Source organism: Gadus macrocephalus, chromosome 21 (assembly GCF_031168955.1).
Source record: "Gadus macrocephalus chromosome 21, ASM3116895v1".
Taxonomy (NCBI): Eukaryota; Metazoa; Chordata; class Actinopteri; order Gadiformes; family Gadidae; genus Gadus; species Gadus macrocephalus.
This window is the reverse complement of record NC_082402.1, coordinates 10748422-10769077: the sequence shown is the minus strand read 5'-3', so window position 1 is coordinate 10769077 and position 20656 is coordinate 10748422. Positions and strand designations below refer to the sequence as shown.

The window sequence follows — 20656 nt, the reverse complement described above, 5'->3', positions numbered from 1 at the left end:
TAGTCCAAACCCAACCTGCGACTTCCCTTCAAAGTGCTTCACTGCGTCTACCTGCTGGCTCGTGATCCGCTGCCACTCACGCCTCTCCGTCTGTCTGTCTGGCCCCCTCCAGTCCCAGCACTCTCACCTGGTCATCCAGCAGCTCCTGGGCCACCTGGACGCCAACAGCAAGTCCTCCGCCACCGTGCGGGCCGGCATCGTGGAGGTGCTCCTGGAGGCGGCCGCCATCGCAGCCAGCGGCTCAGTGGGTGGGTACACGCTCGCACGCACACATGTACACACAGGTGCACACACACTCACACACACACATGTACACACAGGAGCACACACACTCACACACACACATGTACACACAGGTGCACGCATACGTGTGCACGCGTGCACATCTACACACAAGTAAACACACGTGCACACGCACACACACACACACGATGACTCACATAAAATCACACCTCCATGTTGCAGTGACACCCCCCCCGTCTCGCAGATGGTCAGTGTTTCATCACAGATTCCCTGGCATCGTGACATGCCGTTTATCTGTACACTGGATTACTTTATATCCCTTTATTGATTTGTGCCACGTATCTGCCAGACTGGTGGGTTTTGCCTAAATTCTCATAGATGCAAGTGCCATGATGCATCAAACATCTGTTATAGATCATAGCTTTAAGGTTCACTGTCTGTAAACCGTCTGGGTCATTTTCTGGAAAATAAATTGGTGTTCCTAGACATTATGACCAGCACTATATAAAGCATGAAGGCCACATGCACTTTCCCATTTCGGCCACAGTATGGTGCTATTTGTCCGTTTTAACTTTTTGAGTTTGTGTGTGTGTGCATGCCAAGGCCCCACAGTGCTGGAGGTGTTCAACACCTTGCTGCGTCAGCTGCGTCTGAGCGTGGACTTTGAGCTGACTGGCTCCTACGACCCTGGCAGCAGCATGGGCACCAAGATCATCAAGACCCACGGAGAGAGACAGCTGCAGGAGGCCGTCATCAGAACCATCGGTTAGTGTGTGTGTGTGTGTGTGTGTGTGTGTGTCACTCCACTGAGAACAGATGGTCAAACACTGCTACATGGATCAGAGTAGCCCTGTCCACCATCCTGGTTCTGCATCAACGTTACTGAAATAAGGCCGTAATGTAGACATCTGGAGTGAAGTACTTTTGGCACGGACTGGGAGGGTCGTACACGCCCCATCGGACGCAGTAGTAGAGGCGTATCACTCCTTCCGTTTGCTGGCAGGGTCCTGAGATAGCTCAATGAGAGCTCCAATGGGATGTCCTCAGGTTTTGCCTGTCCCAACAAATGTGTTGACATCCTCAGCCAGCCTCCACAATGGATGAGTCATTTCTTGTCCGCCCAGGGATGAGGCAGGGATGCCTGCCAGCCCTCAAACTCCCCGGCCTGGAGCCGCAACGTGGTTCGGAAGAGCTCTTCCAGCCCATGTTCCAGGATGCCTTCAGACTGTCCCCGGTGCGGCGTTGAGAACGTTCAGCAGAGTGGGGCTGATGGCCAATGGAGTACCAGCCTCCCACCCACCTACTCCTCAGTGCTGGTGATGAACAGCTGTCGGTAGTCTTTCTGTCAGCCATCTTCGCCGTACCCGGGGAGCATTGTCTCTGAGGATAGTGGCAATGAGAACGACACGACAGCCGCATTAAACAGGCACCCACTGCCTTTGGGAGACGTTGGCTCTCAGAAGAACAACCTTCAGTGCAAGTAAATGGTAAACGGACTGCGTTTATATAGCGCCTTTCTAACCAGTGGCCACTCGAAGGGCTTTGCAATTATTACATGACATTCACCCATTCATACACCCATTCATACACCCATTCACACGCAGACGGTGACGTCAACCATGCAAGGTGACACTGCCGCCCTATCTGCAGAGCAATCTCTGAGCGCTCTCCGTAATATCTGTGGGGCTTGGTGGCACCTATAGCTCTCACATTATCATCCAGCGTGTGCCGTCCCACTGAAACGCATGCAGAGAGCCACTGCAGAAGAATTGAGGCCATGGCCCCCCAGCGCCAGCTGCAGAGGCTGGGGCACGTGACCAGGCCTCCCCCATGTGGGCCACCAGGCGGGGGAGCCTTATGGGCTCAGCCTCGTCACGCTCCACGCTCAGTCGGAGGGCTGAGGAAGCCCTGTGAGGCTCAAGCGGAGAGCGCCGTGAGGCAGTGAGAGATCAGAGCTGAGGAACTGGAGGGTGGTGCTGCGGACCGTACACCGGCGGTTCTTAGGGGGAGGAAACAGCTCAGCCCGACCCCGTAGCCACCCGAAATATGGAGATACATTTTTTTTATTTTTGGAAATGAGGACAGACTTATAATGCCACATCAAATCAATGTTCTTGCCCAATTCAGAGTTCCAAAATCAAGCTCTAGCGGGCTGTCTGAGAGCGCCTCTCTGATGCAATAATTACAATGATCTTTGCATAAGGTTAAACTTTAAAAGTTAAACTTTATTCCAACCTATACAAATAGTTTGGTAAGCATTTCCATAGATTAAATGTTCCAGAACATCGACTTGGGCCGTATCCCTTGGCGACAGCTGTGTTGGGAGTGTGTTTGTACGCTGGAGCTCGTGGTCAACCAGAAGACAGCAGAAGAGAGCCAGCAGGCAAACAGCCGTGGTTGTCATGACCACCGCCACACATACATACACCACCTGCATGTGTGTGTGTGTGTGTGTGTGTGTGTGTGTGTGTGTGTGTGTGTGTGTGTGTGTGTGTGAGACATGTACCACTGGCCTGTGAAGGAGTCCCTGTGTGTTGGTCCTTTTAGAAGAACATCGTGCTAATAGAAAGGGGTTTGTTGTTTGTGACCTTGGGCTCGGGATGGGCGATATGGTATAAAATCCATATTGCGATATACATTGCAGCCTCTTGCGATAACGATATATATCACAATATAAAAATCATAAAATAACCATTTCAGAACAGGTTACATAGACCCTAAGGAAAGCCAAACTGCTAAATGTATTTTTTTTAAAAAGGGCTAATTTTGAGAACATTTATTGTGCAACACTATAATCAATCAACATAATGTTGCAGATAAATAAAATTCAAGGGCATGAGCTGCAGAGACTTTAACAAGGTAAAAGCGTCAAGTATTGGGTTTCTTTCCTTAGAATGGTTTGCACTAAACTTTAGTGCAAAGCATTCTAAAAGGCACTACACTTAGTTTAAGTCCTTGGTTCTTAAATGCCACCCAAGATGCAGAGAACAGGAAAAACTGGTGTTCTTTTAGATAAGGAACAGACACTGTACTGACAATTATGGATGGGCATGATTAATTGATGATCGATCATTGATTGTTAAGAATTTTGTCGATCACGTGATATCTTTTATTGATCCAAAGGAGGTTGTGTTTCATAGTGTGAGAGCGGAACAGCCAAGCCGTTGCTTGTCTGTTTAATACAGATTTTTTTCTTTTTGAATTGATTCCTGTGTTTAGTGCACACTAAAACAAGTTTAGTCCCAGGACCTTTTGGGCTGTTGCGAATACAAACCATCGAACTCGGGAACGGACCAAACAGCCTGTCCGAGACCCAGCCGGAGAGGTGGACTCGGTTCGCTTCAAAACGAACCCTGGTGCGGTTCGCTTGAGATGTGAAAGCGAACACACCTCGCTCTGATCAAGAAAAAAAATCATTAACATTTGGACGTAACATGCACCTGCTCAGCCGTGCGCATTATGGGTATTATTGTTTGATTAGCGGTAGCTCCAAGACTAGCAGCACGTTGTCGAAACGTTGGGTGAAAATTAGTCATGGCTCAACATGGAGCAAAGAGGAGACGGAATGTCTGTTGGATATTGGGGTCCGATATCCAAAAGACATTCCGTCTCCTCTTTGCTCCATGTTGAGCTACGACTCAATTTCACCCGACGGTCCGACAAAAGCACATAAAAAGTATGCTGGAAAATATACATAAAAATGCCGATGCATTCAACACATTCCGAGTCAGGATGAGGGAGAAGGAGTTGGACTGGTCCGCAGATCAATATATATCACGCTGGATATCCATGATTGTTTACTTTCACAGGCGCTTTCTTCCCCTTTTTTCCCCTTTAACGCTTTACCCCGCCCCAGACCTTTTTGTCCAATGTTTTAACGTTCTTTGCACACATGCAGGTTTGTTGACAATTCTGGCACTGTTGCGAAAATTGCAATGCGAAATGGAACCGCCCCAAACCAAATTTTAAACATTGTATTTTGCGTCATCAACATGCATTATCGCGATAGGCCATTTTTTATCGTGTACATCGTGTATATCGCGCATTGCTACCTTGGGCTACTGTAATCATTCATGGTTCCTCTCTCTCTCTCTGCAGGGTCGTTTGCCAACACGCTGCCGACCTACCAGAGGTCAGAGGTCATGCTCTTCATCATGGGCAAGATCCCTGTGCCTGGCGTCCACCCTGCACTTTCCTCCTCGTGCTCTGGGTGAGACACACACACACACACACACACACACACACACACACACTGGGAGATATTCTGCTGTGAAATATATCGTGTCTTGCTGTTCCTACTTCTGCCACATTTGCATTTGCAACACATTATTGATGAAAAACCGATGCAAAGAAAATGTTCCACATACTTGATATGTGTAATCAATATAACCCAAATTGTGCTCTGTGTCTGCAGGCCTGAAGGAACCAGGATGATCCAGATCATGCTTCTCAAGTCCCTGGTCCAGGTGAGTCTTGAGGTTCTCATGAGAATAAAGCTAACATCTAAGGGTATCTTAAAAAAGCCTTGCACTGAGAAAACTGACCGTAGGATGACAATTAGTCGACAATACAATGACGATGCATTGCACTGCATTAGTTGACAATAGACCCCTTTCACAGAGACATCATCGTAGGATAATAACAGCTATCAGTCAAAACACTAATTTCTGAGATATTTGTATATAATGAACAGATCCATAATTAGTGACACTATCGCAGGGCTCGATCAATCGTGCCTGTTTGGAACGGGGTGATTGTTGCCGCTTTCTCAAGATCGGCTGATCGAAACGACCTCCTGCTTAACACTGCAATTTCTTGGGTTCAAACACAATCAAATGAGAAGTCGATCGAATGAATGGCTGTCAAGATTCGTCTAATTATAGTTATGAGTAATTATACGTCAGCATATCCATCATGCGAGTCAGACAATGACCCAAGGCATGAATTCCAGTACGTTGACGGAATTCATGCATTAAACACTGAGGTGCTAGCACTCTATCCATCCACCACCTACCACCTGAACCACTCCTCTCTCTCGCCCTCTCTCTCTCCCCCCTCCCCCATGCGCTCCAGGTGACGGCGGGCTTCCAGACCACCAACATGCTGACGGCGCTGCCCAGCTCGTTCCTGGAGCCGCTGCTCTCCTTCTCCCTCACCGAAGACCCCGAGGTCCGCCTGCTGGTGATCCACATCCTGCTCAGCCTCATCGATCGCCACGACAACCGCCCCAAGTTCTCCGCCATCAGGTGAGGGATGGGCGCGACGTTGTGTGGAATGACTCGTGTGCTGTGTTGTCGAACGACGAAAAAGCACAAAGCACAAGAAGCACATTGTTGTGATGATTCGGCTTCTCCTTTGGGGTCGCTGATGATCTAGAAGCATATTGTTTTTGTGAAGCGAAACACACAGAGCATGAATGTAGTAGGGCTGTATTTTTCCGCTCGCTTCACATAGGGCGTGTGTCTAATTGGACGCTTGTCTGGAAACAGCCGTGTGCTCAAGATTAAGATTTTCTTTTTTTCTAAGTATTTTGAATTTGTAATGGTCATTTTAAATTGTGTGTGTGTGTGTCTGCGCTTCTGTCCAGCATTATCTCGGATATCTCCGTGCTCAAGCTGAAGGTGGACAAGTGCTCCAGACAAGACAACTTGTTCATGAAGAAGGTAATCCCTCTGCAATTCTCTAGTACTATCAAATCAACTCTCAATAGAGGGTATCCTTTATGGACTTTAGTGCTGGGAATCAGCAGGGACCTCGTCAAATTATAAAGACAATGCTTGAGTGCTGATATTTTTCGAATCAGTAAATCAGTTTTTGATTCTGTAAATTTTGCAGTACCAGAAAGAAATGTGTTGTATTTTAAATGAACATGACAGACCAGACCGGAAAGTAATGGATGGATCAACTATTGGCTTGTAAACCGTAGCGCACTTTCTAGGACGCTACCAATATTTTTTATATATTTATTAGCAGATAATCCTGATTATCTGCTAAAAAAAATCTCTTTTTCACCCATCCCTAATTATTGTAAGAGTGTAAGAAAAATGTAAGCAACAATATGTTATTAAGTTATTAAGTGGCTCCTCGGGCTAAGAACAGGAGGAATGTCATTTGGAGAGACGGCAGGGGCAAAGAACCAGTATGTAGTCAGACAGCCTCGATGGTTGCATGGCAATAAGCCGCTATGAAAAAGATCAGAAACGGTAGAAGATCGATTTCAGCTCAGTGTGTCTCGTATCTTCGTTGCTCGTATCATCAGCATAGAATGCAAAGCCACACATGTGTACTTTCTTTTCTTTATGCATGCGTGTCTCTCTATAATCTCCGTCCCCCCCCCCCCCCCCCCCGCCGTCTGCAGCACGGCCAGCAGCTCTACCGCCACATCTACCTGGGCTGCAAGGAGCAGAGCAGCGGGCGGCAGCACTACGAGAACCTCTACAACCTGCTGGCCCTGCTCAGCATGGAGCTGGCCAACGAGGAGGTGGTGGTGGACCTCATCCGGCTGGCGCTCGCCCTGCAGGTGACCGGATAGATAGAGTACACGGGGATAGAGCAGAGCCTGAGATCCGCTGTGAGGATAGCGTGCCGCTTAATGCCTCTGACCAGGCGAATCTGTGTTTCGTTTGAGGTATGTGATTTAGGGCCGTTTAAACAGTATGCTAATGCCGCTTTTCCACTGCATGGTACCAGCTCGACACGACTCGACACGACTCGACTCAGCTCGCATTTTTTGCGTTTCCACCGCGGTACCATGGTATCTGGTACCTGAAGTGGCTGCTTTTTCTAGTACCTACTCGCTCTAGGTTCCAAGCGAGCTGAGCCGATGCTAAAAGGTGACGTCGGCAGACGGCCGGCGACTGATTGGCCAGAGAGTGTGACGAAGTCACGAGAGCGACATGGCAACCATGCTGGTAACATCCATAGCAGCGCCGCAGCCAACATGTTCCACTTCTCCAACTTCTTCAACATGCCAGCTAATAATAGTAATGCGATCGATGTCCTCCATTGTTGTTATGTGGGTTCTGTCCATGTGTGGGTTGCGTATGTGTTGTTTGCGTCGCGTACACAAATACGTCACGGCCCTTTCGCGCAGCCGACCCCGCCCACGTCCAGGAGGTACTATTTGCGGTGGAAAAGCACCCGTGCTGCTACCGTGTCGAGTCGTGTCGTGTCGAGTCGTGTCGAGTCGAGCTACCTGTGCGGTGGAAAAGCGGCATAAGTAGTAAGCAACGTCTCATTGATTTTTCCGGGACTTGGCTGAACTCTGTAACTCTGTATTAACGTTGTAAATATTTGTATTCTTTTTTTATTTTAGCTCTTTTACGTGGACACTATTTGTAATTGATGACATTATGCTAATCATGAAAGATACAAGACACAAGATGTTTATTGTCATATTCACAATGGAAACATAGTTTGCACCGGACAATGAAATTCTTAATTTGCAAGTTCCCTTCACACAAAATATACTTAAAATAAAGTAAATCTGTACGAAGAGCAGAATTTAGTTAAACAAAAACAGTTAAATATAATTTTATATAAGTTGGGGTTTAGCATGTGCAATGTTCGCATACAGCAGAAGGCACTGAAAGACATTGCAATATAAGAAGTTTGAATATGTATATTGGATATTGAATATTATTATTAGATAAGTTTACAGTTGAAAAGAAATATAGTTCACAGTATTGAATATAGTGCAAATACAGAGTGTCATCAGTGTTTGATAGTCATTCAGCAGCTTGATGGCCTGTGGATAAAACAGTTTTTAAGACTGGTTGTTCTGGCTTTCACGCTCCTGTGGCGTCTGCCAGATGGTAGCAGTGTGTGACGGGGGTCGGTAGTGTCCTTGATGTGGTGTGCCCTCTTTGTTATGGTGTGTTGGTGTTGTAAATGTCATAAATGTCATGAAGTGATGGGAAGGCTGCTCCACAGATGTATTGTGCAGTTTTAATCACACGTTGGAGAGCCTTGCTTTCCTGTACCGTGCGGTTCCCAGACCACACTGTGATGGAGTTGGTCAGCAGGCTATCCACCTGTAGAAGTTGCTGAGGAGTTTGGTGGACAGTCCAAATTTCCTCAGCTTTCGTAAGAAGTACAGCCGCTGCTGGGGCTTCTTGGCAATGTGCTGGGTGCTGTGAGACCAGGAGAGGTCCTCGCTGATGTGTTGTTGTCTTTTTCACCCTCTCTCCCTGAGTCTCGCCGATGTGTAATGGCCTGTAATAAGCTGTGATAGAAGGCAAAAGTGTGCCCTCTTGTGCTGGAAAATGTGTTTGAACAAAATTCCAAAAAAATCAAGAAAGTTAACATGGGACCGGATATAAACAAAGTCATGTGCACTCTTTTTAGCTGACAGTATTTATACAGCCATCACTTATCTGTGTGTGTGTGTGCGTGTGCAGGACCTGGCACTGTCCACGGAGGAGTCCATGCCCGTGTTCAACCGCTGTGCTATCCACGCGCTCGCTGGCGCGTACCTCAACCTCATCTGTCAGCTGACCACAGTACCCGCCTTCTGCCAGCACATACATGAGGTCAGAACCCCCCCCCTCTATCTTAATACCCCTGCGTATGCGTTAGTGTGTATGCCTGCAGGCGACCGCATGCAACTTCATTAACAGCTGTGTTTACTTACCCCCTCCCAGGTAATTGAGGTGAGACAGAAAGAAGCCCCCTTCCTTTTGCCGGAGGACATCTTCATAGAAGGGCCCAAGTATGTGCCTTCCACCGCTTAATCAACTGTTGTATTCATTGTTTTAACATCTGGGGTCCAAGGGGACTCGGTTCTGGTCTGGATATCCTGGCCTAATCTTCATGATCTCTACTGTATTTTTACATTTCTTTAGCATTTCCATTCTACCTTTGGGTACAAGACAAGTGAGAGACAAATCCATACTCTTTACTCGCTGTTAGTTCTGACGTTGATTCTGATGTCCTTTTTGACCCCCACCTCAGGCTACCTCCCTCTCTTGAGAAGGTGGAAGGGGAGGTGCTTTTCCTCCAGTCCAAGATCACGGAGGTCCTGGGAGGCAGCGGCTACAACATAGACCGGCTGGCCACGCCATACATCCCCCAGTACACCGGTAAGCAGGCCTGGGCACCGTCCACCATATAAACCACACTCAACCCACCTGCTTTAGTGGTTTGGGACAGAATGTGGATTGCTGGGCCATCTGTCGGTGCAAAGAACTACCGTTTTTTCGGCACATGGCCACATGGCCCTTCCTTAGTGCATCTATAAAGACGGATCATGTTCTGTTTCTTCCCAGATGAGGATCGCCTCTCCAAGAGGAAGAGCATCGGGGACAACATCTCCCTCCCGCCGGAAGACGAGTCCCGTAACAGTCCTGAGAAAGAGGAGGTGAACTCATTCGGCCATTCACACACAGAAACAACTCCTCCACTTAATTCAGAAGGCCGTACTGAGGACTTCTTGGTTGTCTTAAGGTTCCACATTTGGCTGCATGGTAGTGTGCCAAGCAGTGAGAAGGGCAATGGTATATATTACCATATAATGTGGTGGCATTGAGTGTAGCGGAAAGGTTCTGGATTCAAACCCCAATGTAAAGACCAAATGTAGCCCAGAGCACTGTGTGTGTGTGTGTGTGTGTGTGTGTGTGTGTGTGTGTGTGTGTGTGTGTGTGTGTGTGTGTGTGTGTGTGTGTGTGTGTGTGTGTGTGTGTGTGTGTGTGTGTGTGTAGTACTGTTTATAGCACATAACTTTCCCATAGATGTGGTCGGGCTTAATTTGCAAATGTATGGTGTAAATAATTTTTGACTTTCATCCAAGGATACAGTTTGTCCTCACTTACTTGATGGGGCTTAAAGGGTTACTATTTAAACTGTGAACGTCAATACTTAAATAATTAAAACCAAATGAGATTGTGGCCCTCGAAGGCTTGAAGAGTGTTAAAGACCGTCTAGCGCAGTCTGAGTGATGGAATAACATCAGTAGCATCTTTGGGCGCCTCCAGGCTTGGGTATATTCCCAGCAAGGAGCCGTTCGCACACACATAGTCCGGGGGGGAAGCTCAATGTACCCATGGCAGACAATTGTTGAGGTAAACCGCACCCTCAGTTGGTTAAGTTTCTGACTGAGCATATAATTCACTGGGCATTTAACTGTTGGAGTTGTTCCATCTCGGTGCATCACTGCAGCGGAGGCAAGAGGCCGGGCTCATTCATTAGGACGCTCCTCGTCAATGACATCCTCACTAATCCCCAGCTTTCCAATAATAATCGCGCCAGTGTGAAAGAAAACACTGAACCTATTCATGAAGAAGAGTTTAGGCTCCATCCTTTCACCTAAATATCCTATGTATTTAGAGGTACAATCCTAATGGAGTTTTACTTTTGAATCCAAGTGTAAAATTGGATAGCAAATGGCGGGGTTATGATAAGTGGGTGTGCATTCTGTAACACATCCACGTTTTTGAGACGTATGCTTATTTATATTGTTAACCTGTTGTGATTTTCAATGCCTTATACGACATCCCCTCCTAAAATCTGTCTTTCTCCCCTAAACACAGCGTACCCCAGCAGAGGAGATCACGTTTGAAACGCTCAAAAACGCCATTGGTATGTTTACTCAATTTGTGCTGGCCGTTTTTTCAAGTGTTTCATGATTGAAGTTAATGGAGTTATAAATGCTTATTTGTGAGTCTTCAATAGATTCAAATGTGTGTGTGTGTGTGTGTGTGTCCCCTTCCAGTGGACAGTGTGGGTATGGAGGAGCAGGAACGGGAGCGTAGGCGACAGGTGGTAGAGAAGTTCCAGAAGGCCCCGTTCGAGGAGATAGCTGCCCACTGTGGCGCCAGGGTACAATCAAATACATCATTATAACTGCATGCAATCTTGAATGGTATTCACAGCCCGCATGCACCACCAGCCCCAGCGACCGCCCCTTTCCAGAGATTTGCGGGGGCATGTCACTCAGGGGCGACGATCAACGTGATTTGGAGTGAATCTGAGTCATTGTCGCCGTCATGCCGTTTATATGTGGTGTCGTGCCCCCGTGTGGGTGAAGTGGTGCCTAGCACTTGACACTACCACCGTGACATCATTGATAGAGCTTTGAGAAACAAAGCGGCAGACTTCTGAAGTGAGATGTCCTCTCGGTCCAGAATATTCCAGTCTCTTGAAACTAGATATGAAATAGAAAATATTTGCTCATTTACACATTTGGATTTAGGAAACATTGAGGAAACACATGCAAGAAGACAAAGCAAAAGCAAATCAATTTGACGACAAACTGCAACTTAATATAACGCATGAAAATAGACAAAGCACACAAAATGTATAAAACATCAACGGTCCGACAATTTGCTGCTAGTCTTGGAGTTACCGCTAATCAAACAACAAATATCCTTCCCAAAGTGTTGGGAAGGATACTTTTAAAATGTATCCAGTTACAGAATACACTATACATGCCCAAAAATGTAATATGTAACGTATTCCGTTTCATCTCTCAATCTGAGTATTGTATTCTGAATACTTGGATTACTTCCACATTGAATTGCATTTTATAAGTGTAGGAATGCGGCATCAAATCCTGCTTATTAAACAGGCCTATTCTGGTGTGTTCTTCTGTTCAAACTGGCTGAATGTGTTAGGCCCAAGTCTCCCTGAAAGTGCACTATTTTATATAATTTGCTGTAGTGGAACAAAGACTATAAGGGTATGTTCATGCGAAAGATATTTCACTGAGCTATTGCCTATAAAAACGCAGAGAGAGAGAGAGAGAGAGAGAGAGAGAGAGATGCATCGGCATTTTTATGTGTGTTTTCCAGCATACGTTTTATGTGGGTGTCTGGACAAATTCCCTGACGGTCCGACAATTTGCAGCTAGTCTTGGAGTTACCGCTAATCAAACAACAATTCTCATAATGCACGCGGCTGAGGGGGTGCTTGTTACGTCCAAAGAGGCATATGCTTTGTAGAACTAGATCGGACCGAGGTGCGTTCGCTTTCACATCTCAAGGGAACCGTAACAGGGTTTGTTTGGAAGCGAACCGAGACCAGCTGTTCAGGGAGGTCTCGGTCGGCTGATTTGGTTCACATCGAAGTGAGGTGGTTGCATTCACAACAACGCAAACGTACCTATCTAATGGCGCGTTTCCACTGCAGGGTGCGGAACGGATCGGATCGCAAAGGTGCGGGTCGGGTCGCGTTTCCACCGCCAAAAGTGGGCGTGACCCGGACTTTGCCGTACCCGTTCCGGCCCCGTTCTCGGGACTCCTCCGTTGGGGTACCGCAAACGATGCCCCATTTCCACTGCAGGGTGCGAAACGGATCGGATCGCAAAGGTGCGGGTCGGGTCACGTTTCCACTGCCAAAAGTGGGCGTGACCCGGACTTTGCCGTACCCGTTCCGGCCCCATTCTCGGGACTCCTCCGTTGCGGTACCCAAAACGAGACCAGACGCCTGAAAGGGTCCCGTGAAATTCTAGCTACACCCCCCCTCCGTTGATTGGTCGACAGAATCGTCACTTCCGGGTGACGCGGGGATAAAAACAAACAAACAGTAGCCTCGAGGTATTATTCTTTACAATTAACATGTCGCGTAAACAAGGAGGTGGACGAACAAGGAGGTGGAGACGCTCGTCTGCATTCTTGGGGAGGAAGACGTTGTTTACGATGTTTACGTAGCTGCCGCGGCGATCGACATCCGGGCTACCACCAAGGGTACTGTCGGCAGTGGAAACGCGACCTCGGAACTGAGCTGGGCTATACCGCCCCCTCCCTACCGCACCTTTGCGATCCGATCCGTTCCGCACCCTGCAGTGGAAATGGGGCACGAGACGAGACGCCTGAAAGGGTCCCGTGAAATTCTAGCTACACCCCCCCTCCGTTGATTGGTCGACAGAATCGTCACTTCCGGTTGACGCGGGGATAAAAACAAACGAACAGTAGCCTCGAGGTATTATTCTTTACAATTAACTTGTCGCGTAAAACGCTTGCTTGGGCGAACAAGGAGGTGGAGATGTTCGTCTGCATTCTTGGGGAGGAAGACGTTTTTTACGATGTTTACGTAGCTGCCGCGGCGATCGACATCCGGCCTACCACAAAGGGTACTGTCGGCAGTGGAAACGCGACCTCGGAACTGAGCTGGGCTATACTGCCCCCTCCCTACCACACCTTTGCGATCCGATCCGTTCCGCACCCTGCAGTGGAAACGCGGCATAAGGGACCAAACTCATTTAGTGCGAACTAAATGCTGTTGGTGTGAAAGCACGAATAAACTGCTGAAACAGAAGTATCGTCATGTAATCCATTGATTTCAACAATGTAACTGTATTCTATATACCAACTATTTAAATTGTAACCGTAACGGAATACAGTTAGCTATAATTTGTATTCTGAATACGTAACGCCGGTACATGTATTCGGTTACTCCCGAAAACACTATGTGCAGTATATTGAAAAAGTGTTGGAATTGAAGATACCACAATACAGACTACACACATTACAGAATGTACAGCAAACGACAGCAAAAGTGTCTCCAGAGGACGCTTCAAAGTGATGAACACGTCCGGACATAATATCTGAATTATACAATCAATGTAAAAAATAATTGCATCGTGGTTGATTCACAAACCGAGTCACAAACTGTGAGCAACAAGCCCACACCTGTTCATCAAGTTTTGCCTTTTTTGGAAAATGTTATGTCAATGTGGTCCCAGTCTACACACCACAGTGATTTGAATGCGAAACCCAAATTACCTGGCTGCATGCATTGAATTCACTAGACACTCGCTACAGTCATAATTTACAAGTCATTCTGAAAAAAAAAAGGCAAAAAGGGTTGCATCGTGACGAAAGTTACTTTGTTTTTGTAAATTGATATTTTGTATTTCCTTTATATTCACAAAACATCTTGTCGTTTTCGCCCGCCAGGCCACGTTACTGCAGAGCAAGCTGAACCAGATCTTTGAGATCACCATCAGGTACGGCTGCAATGCTCGGGAATTCAAAATGACATACCTCCTGTAGTGGTTTCATTCCACTGTTAAGTCACTTATTGGGAACGTTGATTTTTTTCTTTCCCCTCCCCCCACCGCAGACCCCCGCCCAGCCCGTCGGGAACCATCTCGTCGGGCTACGGCCAGACCCAGAGCCGCTCCGTACCCGTCTACGAGATGAAGTTCCCAGACCTCTGCGTGTACTAGCTGGGGGGGTGGGGGTGGGAGGGTGGTGTCATCGCTCTGATACGGTCATCGCGGGTAAATACCCACTTGCTGAAGTCGGGGTAGAAGAAAACGCGAAAGCTTCCTCGGTCAGTAGTAGCCTGCAATCAAACAAAGCCCGGTGGAAGGCCGGGGGAACCCTCCAGTTGTTCGAAGCCAAACTTAATAGAGCAAGCTAACTTTAATGATTTAGCTGCCCAATCGTCGCTTCCCAGTCGTTTCTAGGATTATTATTATTATTTTTTTTTTAGATTTTTTGCCAAGAGACATTGCCAAAAGCTGTTGACAAATCTGCAACCGTAGATTCTTAAGTCCTCGTTCAAACCGACCTGCTGCATGCCCTACGCGTCTTAATGTTGTCCATGACCCCTTTCACATAAGGCTGTTTTTGTTTTGTTTTCGTTTCCCTGTGATGCCTGGGCGGTCGACCCTTGGGAGCCATCTTACCTGGCAACAGTAAAACATAAAAACATAAAACATACTATTTAGGGTCATTGGAGGAATGCATAGGAAAGCACATCCGTGCTTTGGTTTCCGTAGCTTAAGTCCTCACTGACTGACGATTTGACCCAATGTTTAAGGGATTCCAAGCATCATGTTTGTTTGTTTTTAAACAAATGCATTGAAGGTTTAATTTTTTTCTACCTTTTTATTTATTGTTCTGTTTTTATTCCTCTTCCTTTCTAATTTTAATGTGGGGCCATTACGCCTACCTTGTTTTTATCATCCTAACTGTGGTAATTAATTTGCTTTGCTTTCAACAGGTAATTAATTGTCTTTGTGTGTCCCTCTCAAAGCGACTGTTGCTGTCTGTTGACGAATGCCGGCTGCCTGAACACTGGCACTTTGTCCGGTCCCAGCCACTCCACTGAACCGCACTACATATAAACAAACCCACAGCTCGTGGCCGCAGCAGCCTGAGTGTTGAACCCCCAAATGGTGAGAAGATTCAGAAAAACAAGCAGGACCAGATCAATCAAGCAGCTAGTGTGGTCTCATTAAACCACACTGGCTGTACTCGCTGCTCCACACACATTTGTATATAAGCCCAGAGTTGTAAATATCCCCGGAAAGCAGATTTGTAGGAGGGTTGAGTGTGTGTATATACCTTTACTTGTGTATATATATATATATATATATATATATTACTAAATAATATGCCTAATTTTCTTTCATTGCACTGATTCGGGCCATAAATAAGTAAAGTTCTTTAATGCTCCTTAAATCAACCGAAGCAGCAGTAAAACAATGGATTAAATACGATAGTCATTTGTCCAGGTGATGCCAGGAAACATGACTTTCATTCGTCTGTAAAACACAATATATATGTAATCGTAAATTTTCTCGATGGTCGCGGGAGAACAAGAACTTGGCCCGTTACTTACTACAATACTGGTTTATATGGCTAGTTTTATTTATTACAATTTAAAGCCAACACACACACACACACACACACACACAGGTGTATAACGGCAATAATTTGTTTTGAGCGCAACGCCATTCCTCAAAAATGATGCCATTGGGGACAATGTAGAGCGAGATGGTGGGCTACATAGGACCCCCATTCCTTCTCTGTACGACAACGATACAATGCTTCTCCAACCACCTCCAACCGCTCTCCTGTGTTTCTGTCACATGACCGCGTTGGGCTTGCCGAATGTAGCTGCCAATACAATCCCATCATCCTGTTCTATTGATTATGTTTGGATTGTCCAGCGGCTCCCCTATGTTTTGCTGCAGCTGTCCGCCATGTATTGTCTTGTGACCGTATACGTATGATTGTCCACATAAGCCGACATTGACCTGTGTACATTTTCCTCTGTGTGTGTGCGTGTTTGTATTATTGTTGCTATTATTATTATTATTGTTAATCGTACTGTCTGTCAAGTGTTAATCATGTTTTATGTGTGTGTCTGGCATTCATGCAAATAATATTCCATGTGTCTTTTCAAACGATTACTACCCAAGACCGAACTATTCAAATACAGTTTACAGTAAAAAATAATGATCCCAGTTGTTGACCCCGTGTCTCAAGCAGTGAGCCCGTCTCAATGTTTTTCAACCACACCGATATTTGGCCACATTTGTACTCTTGTTTTTACACCATCTTGTGATTTTTGAAGTGAACGCGTGTGATACCGTCAACATGATTGTCGTGGTCGCAAATGCCTACCGACTCATTCCACATTAGTTTCCGTCAACATTTACATGTCTGGTAATATGTATATGTTTACAATGTAGTGCTGTAGGTCAAGTGGACTGTGAACTTTGCACTTTACAACTGGATTATCTAGTGACACAGGCAGCTTTTATATGGAGGAAATGCCTTACCCAAGTGTCAGTCCCTAAATTGCATGCTGTCGCTGTAGCTGTGTTGTACAGTTCAATGAGCATTGTGGAAATAAACTCTTAAGTGATCATTATGAAGAGTGTGTGTGTTTGTCTCCAGCGCTGGTTTTTCAGGGATTTTAAGATAAAAGGTTTCTTCCTGCCGAACTGAAAGCTTGAAATGATCTAACTTTGCATGAAAATACAACGTCATCGACTTGCATAACAATGCAGTTCTAATCCGAACATCTCGCAATTCGATACAATTAAAAACACTTGCAGTTCAAAGCCACGACAATGTGGTGCTCTTTTATAATAATTATTTGAGAGCTTATTTGTTAGGCTGTTGCTTGTTAACATCCTCAGGTAATTGGCAAACAATTTGCTGATTTCCATTAACCACTGGAAACGTGAAGAGAATAGGCAGTTTTATTTTAATTCATGCTTTCAGACATAAACCTATGCTCTAAATAGGAATAATATTAACTTATTTACATTGACATACTTTGATATCTCATCGTGTATAGTAATGGGTAGTTGGAGCCCTCTTTTAAATTATGTAGAAAAATCACAATACATGTGGTTCCTCTACATTCATCGAGCAAATCAGTGTCCCTGTTTGCCCCAATTATAGAGTATGATCATTGTGTGTAGGTGATGAATGTTTATAACAAACTGTCAACCGCCTCTGTCCAAAGAACAATGGAGCTCAGTGGCTGGTTTCTTACGTAATTTGAATCACTGACGTTCTTTGCCGCCCACCTGCAATAATGTTCTCCAGAGAGAGCGGGAGCCAAGGCCATCAGGGTCAGAGCAGTAGGTGGATGATTATGGAGGATTTTATTTAAATTACCCATGCATATTTAATTTTTTTTACTTTTGGGGTTATTATGTGTTTTTTTCTTCAAAAAATAAGCTGAACAGCATGCGAATGGACTGATCCAAGACATTTTAAAACCACAAGTATAAGATGAGATTCCAAGACGTGCAGGGGTTACAACCATTTCCTTTCCTCTCATCACCCCCCCCCCCCCCACACACACACACATGCACACACCCCACCCTCCCCTTCTAATGCATGCGTTTGAAGGTGCTCCCGAAGAACCTGGACAGGGGCTTCTTCATCTCCCACGGAGTCAGCTGTCCGTCGCCGCGCTTGGGCGGGCTCCCCCAGCGGAAGTGACTCATCCGGTACGTCCCGGGGTCTTTAACCTCCTGCGAGAGGGTCTCGGGACTGAACGTCACCCCCGGCATCGGCTGCTCCTCCAGCTCCCGCACGTCCAGCACCACCTCCTTGCCCCCTCCGGCCTCCTCGTCCCCGACCCTCACCACCACCACGCCCCCCGCTGGCGGCGGCCTCTCGGCCGAGACGTCACCACCCACCTCCTCCCCCGACGTGGCGTGCACCTTGACGGGCCGGCGTTTCCTCCTGGCCGGCTTCCCCCAGCGGAAGTGCTCCATGGCGTAGGAGCGGCGGTCCTCGCTGCGGCGCCTGGCGCTGGGCCCCAGCGGCGGGTGGTCCTGGGGATCCCCCAGGGACGACAGCAGCCGGTCCAGCAACAGGCTGTTCTCGTTCTCGGGGGGGGAGGAGGAGGCGGAGGCCTTCCGGGACGCACACAGGCTGAGGCAGTCCTACGCCGAGAGGGGCGAGAGGCAATAAAGTATTTCCAGATTATTCTTTTTTAGACACTTTTAAAATAGAAATTGAAAAACACTTCTGAAATGCAATCCCCCAAATCCTCGTTATTTGGGGGTTTAATGTGGTTGTAGCTGAAGCAATGTAAACTTGGGTAACATAAGGGACCACGAATAAGGAGGATGGACCAGGAGCAGCAGAACCTACTATGAGCCGGTCCTTGGTACGGAGATCACTGCAGAAGGAGCTCTGCAAACACAGGGCCCTTGCCGCTGGGCAGCACGCGCACGCCGCCAACACCACCATCAGCCAGGACGCCTGCATGGTCCACCCGGGTCTGGGGCTGGGAAATGGGTTAGAGACCAACATGAGTCAATTAAACACAATGTTGTCACGCCACTTCTGTTTCTCACTTCTTCTTTCATTTCAGAGAGGATATTATTGTACGATGCATACTCTAATGACAAAAACCTACTGTGGTAAACCTACTAAAAAAAAACGACAGGATTTTCCTATTAAATTGGGAAAATCCTGTAAAAGCCGACTGACGATCTAGGATACCAAACATTTGGTCAACATTTCCCATCATTGTTTGCGTAATTTCCTGACCTAAAATCCAAAGAAAGAGGAAGTCACTTGTTTAGGTACCTCATGCAAATTCAACATGTTTCATCTGCAGCTGCTGCTTCAATGACCTTATGTTGCAGTAATTGTTGATCTGAAATTGACCAGTTTTTTAAACAAATATGAGGTACATTTCTCTGCTGTGAGTGGTCTAAACTTTTATAGAGGAATCTATCGTGCTACATTACATAAATATTCAGAAAGCAGTTTTAAAAGGACAAGCTGCATCTATGAGATAAAGCAAAGGGTCAATACTTCAATAGAGTTAATAGCTGTGTGGGAATCACGATAGGCGCCTTCAGCGGATTCAAGCTACTGTGTGGGCAATAAACACTCATCGTTTCTTTTTTCTTTTCATTTTAAGCAAGGCATGACAACATTTCGCCACTCAGTAATGAATGGAGCTGCGGCCACGTCATGTCAGCATATAGAATACCTGCATTTATAAACATGCCTGCGCACGCCGCGGCCTCGCGCTCGGGGGTTCACAATAAAAAAATACATGTATACATCCCACGCGCCGCTCTCCGCGGAAGGACTTGCACAAACAGAGCCCCCGATTCTGAATGGGCAGTAACCTTCAATGACTTCTCCCCCGTAGAGTGACGCATCTCTGCCAATCAAGGGAAGGGAAGTCCCTCATGGCTCCTCGTTTAAATCTGTGTAGTGCTAGGTTGTCAGGTTGGGTTCTTAAATATTTACCCCCCTCCTCCCTTTTTACATTTGACAAACATTTTTTTTTTGCATTTTAAATATTATAGTACACAATACTTTCTAAATATTAAATAAAAAAATAAATCATCTATATTTATTCTATATGACTCTCGACTCGAGTAACATAGTTTAAATAGGCTTTATTGATAACTTTCCAACCTCGAAGAGACACGTTTTTTCAACCTCGAAGAGACACGTTTGGTGTTAAATCCCATCGTATTCACATGAATAAATCCTCCGTGGGGCTGTCTTTCCTATTGCTCAGTCAGAAGCGGTATTCTCCACAGGGTGACTCATTGAACTATAGCTCTATGAAGCAGATGTGCCATGATAAGCAGTTGTAATCATGATACATAGAGACTACATTTGAAATGATGTGGATGAAACCATATCAGTCAAAGCATTACTTTTACACAGTTCACCTGAGACAGACTTGTTCTGGGCTCACATATACTGATATGAAGAGTTGAATGAGAAGAAAAATGTATTCTTCATATATTCTAAATAGAGAAGCATCCATACACTCACATGGCAAACATACAACAAGTAAAAGGCTGTCATATCAATTTTTGTTCTGAAAATCTGTAAATTAATAAATTCACCAAGAAATGTACTAAAACAGATAAAAATAGTTCTAGTCATACCTGTTTATCTTTCACAGTGTTTTCTTCTTCTTTGGTCTTCTCTTGAAGCTTGGCGATAATAAGTTGTGTACTTCCTCTCTCTGTGTCTCGTGGTCTCTCTCTGGCTGTGCTTTGTGGTGAGTTGTTAGGTCTACTGTTAGCGTTCTGTGTGGTGCGCAGGCTCTTTATATAGATGCTGGGAGCCTCAAGGCCTCGGGGTGTGATCGAGGTGAGGGAACCTCCTGTTTCATCACTGACTCTCAGGGGGAGGGCAATGCTTCTGAATGTGTGTGCCCATTGGTAGGC

At 46.2% G+C, this 20656-nt stretch overlaps 2 protein-coding genes across 6 annotated transcripts in view; one reads left to right on the top strand and one right to left on the bottom strand.

Moving 5' to 3' along the window:
• LOC132449398 (protein EFR3 homolog B) overlaps nucleotides 1-16848 on the top strand; it is a 35330-nt gene extending 18482 nt beyond the window's left edge. For all 5 annotated transcript variants that reach the window (XM_060041019.1, XM_060041016.1, XM_060041020.1 and 2 more), the window contains 15 exons: nucleotides 113-248; nucleotides 847-1008; nucleotides 4342-4453; nucleotides 4658-4709; nucleotides 5317-5489; nucleotides 5831-5906; nucleotides 6602-6763; nucleotides 8643-8774; nucleotides 8886-8953; nucleotides 9196-9323; nucleotides 9510-9601; nucleotides 10770-10818; nucleotides 10952-11058; nucleotides 14136-14185; nucleotides 14302-16848. In XM_060041019.1, the coding sequence (XP_059897002.1) occupies nucleotides 113-248; nucleotides 847-1008; nucleotides 4342-4453; nucleotides 4658-4709; nucleotides 5317-5489; nucleotides 5831-5906; nucleotides 6602-6763; nucleotides 8643-8774; nucleotides 8886-8953; nucleotides 9196-9323; nucleotides 9510-9601; nucleotides 10770-10818; nucleotides 10952-11058; nucleotides 14136-14185; nucleotides 14302-14407 (1605 nt within the window). In that variant the 3' untranslated portion in view covers nucleotides 14408-16848. The remainder of the gene's footprint in view (nucleotides 1-112; nucleotides 249-846; nucleotides 1009-4341; nucleotides 4454-4657; nucleotides 4710-5316; nucleotides 5490-5830; nucleotides 5907-6601; nucleotides 6764-8642; nucleotides 8775-8885; nucleotides 8954-9195; nucleotides 9324-9509; nucleotides 9602-10769; nucleotides 10819-10951; nucleotides 11059-14135; nucleotides 14186-14301) is intronic.
• A 320-nt stretch (nucleotides 16849-17168) lies between these two features.
• Nucleotides 17169-20531, bottom strand: LOC132449400 (pro-opiomelanocortin-like). The gene is made up of 3 exons (XM_060041021.1): nucleotides 20372-20531; nucleotides 18597-18732; nucleotides 17169-18385 (listed from the first exon to the last, which is right to left on the bottom strand). The coding sequence occupies exons 2-3, from the start codon at nucleotides 18711-18713 to the stop codon at nucleotides 17825-17827; spliced, it is 678 nt and encodes a 225-aa protein (XP_059897004.1). The 5' UTR covers nucleotides 18714-18732; nucleotides 20372-20531; the 3' UTR covers nucleotides 17169-17824.
• Nucleotides 20532-20656: the final 125 nt, after the last annotated feature.